The sequence below is a fragment of the Bison bison genome, unplaced genomic scaffold (assembly GCF_000754665.1).
Source record: "Bison bison bison isolate TAMUID 2011002044 unplaced genomic scaffold, Bison_UMD1.0 scf7180017857111, whole genome shotgun sequence".
In the NCBI taxonomy this organism is placed as follows: domain Eukaryota; kingdom Metazoa; phylum Chordata; class Mammalia; order Artiodactyla; family Bovidae; genus Bison; species Bison bison.
Window position 1 is genome coordinate 332 of NW_011487684.1, and position 406 is coordinate 737.

At 49.8% G+C, this 406-nt stretch overlaps 1 protein-coding gene across 1 annotated transcript in view; it reads left to right on the forward strand.

Annotated features, from left to right (window-relative positions):
* Positions 1-93: 93 nt before the first annotated feature.
* Positions 94-406, forward strand: part of JADE3 (jade family PHD finger 3) — a gene marked incomplete at its 5' end in the record, with an annotated part of 25,048 nt that continues 24,735 nt past the window's right edge. The window contains one exon of the mRNA XM_010860230.1: positions 94-261. Within this exon, the coding sequence (XP_010858532.1) occupies positions 94-261 (168 nt within the window). The remainder of the gene's footprint in view (positions 262-406) is intronic.

Genomic DNA, 406 nt, shown 5'->3' on the forward strand with positions numbered 1-406 from the left:
AAGTGGAGGGTACTCTGTGACTGTGTACCAGAGCAGACATTGACCCAGTAAGTAGATGCTAACCATTCCCTGCTCTCCTTCCCGTGCCTCCAGGCCTGCTACGGCATCCTCAAGGTCCCAGAAGGCAGCTGGCTGTGTCGCTCCTGTGTCCTGGGCATTTATCCACAATGTCTGTTATGTCCAAAGAAAGGTGGAGCCATGAAGAGCACCAAAACAGGGACTAAATGGGCTCATGTCAGCTGTGCCCTATGGATTCCAGAGGTATGAATTCATCCAAGTCTGTGAGCCATTTGTTCTCCCACAACATTCAAACTGACTCAGGCTTTGTAGAGATGCTTCATGCCTGCCCATGATTCTGAATTGATAATGGTTTGCCTTGACCTCCGTCACATCCTTCTTGGATGCA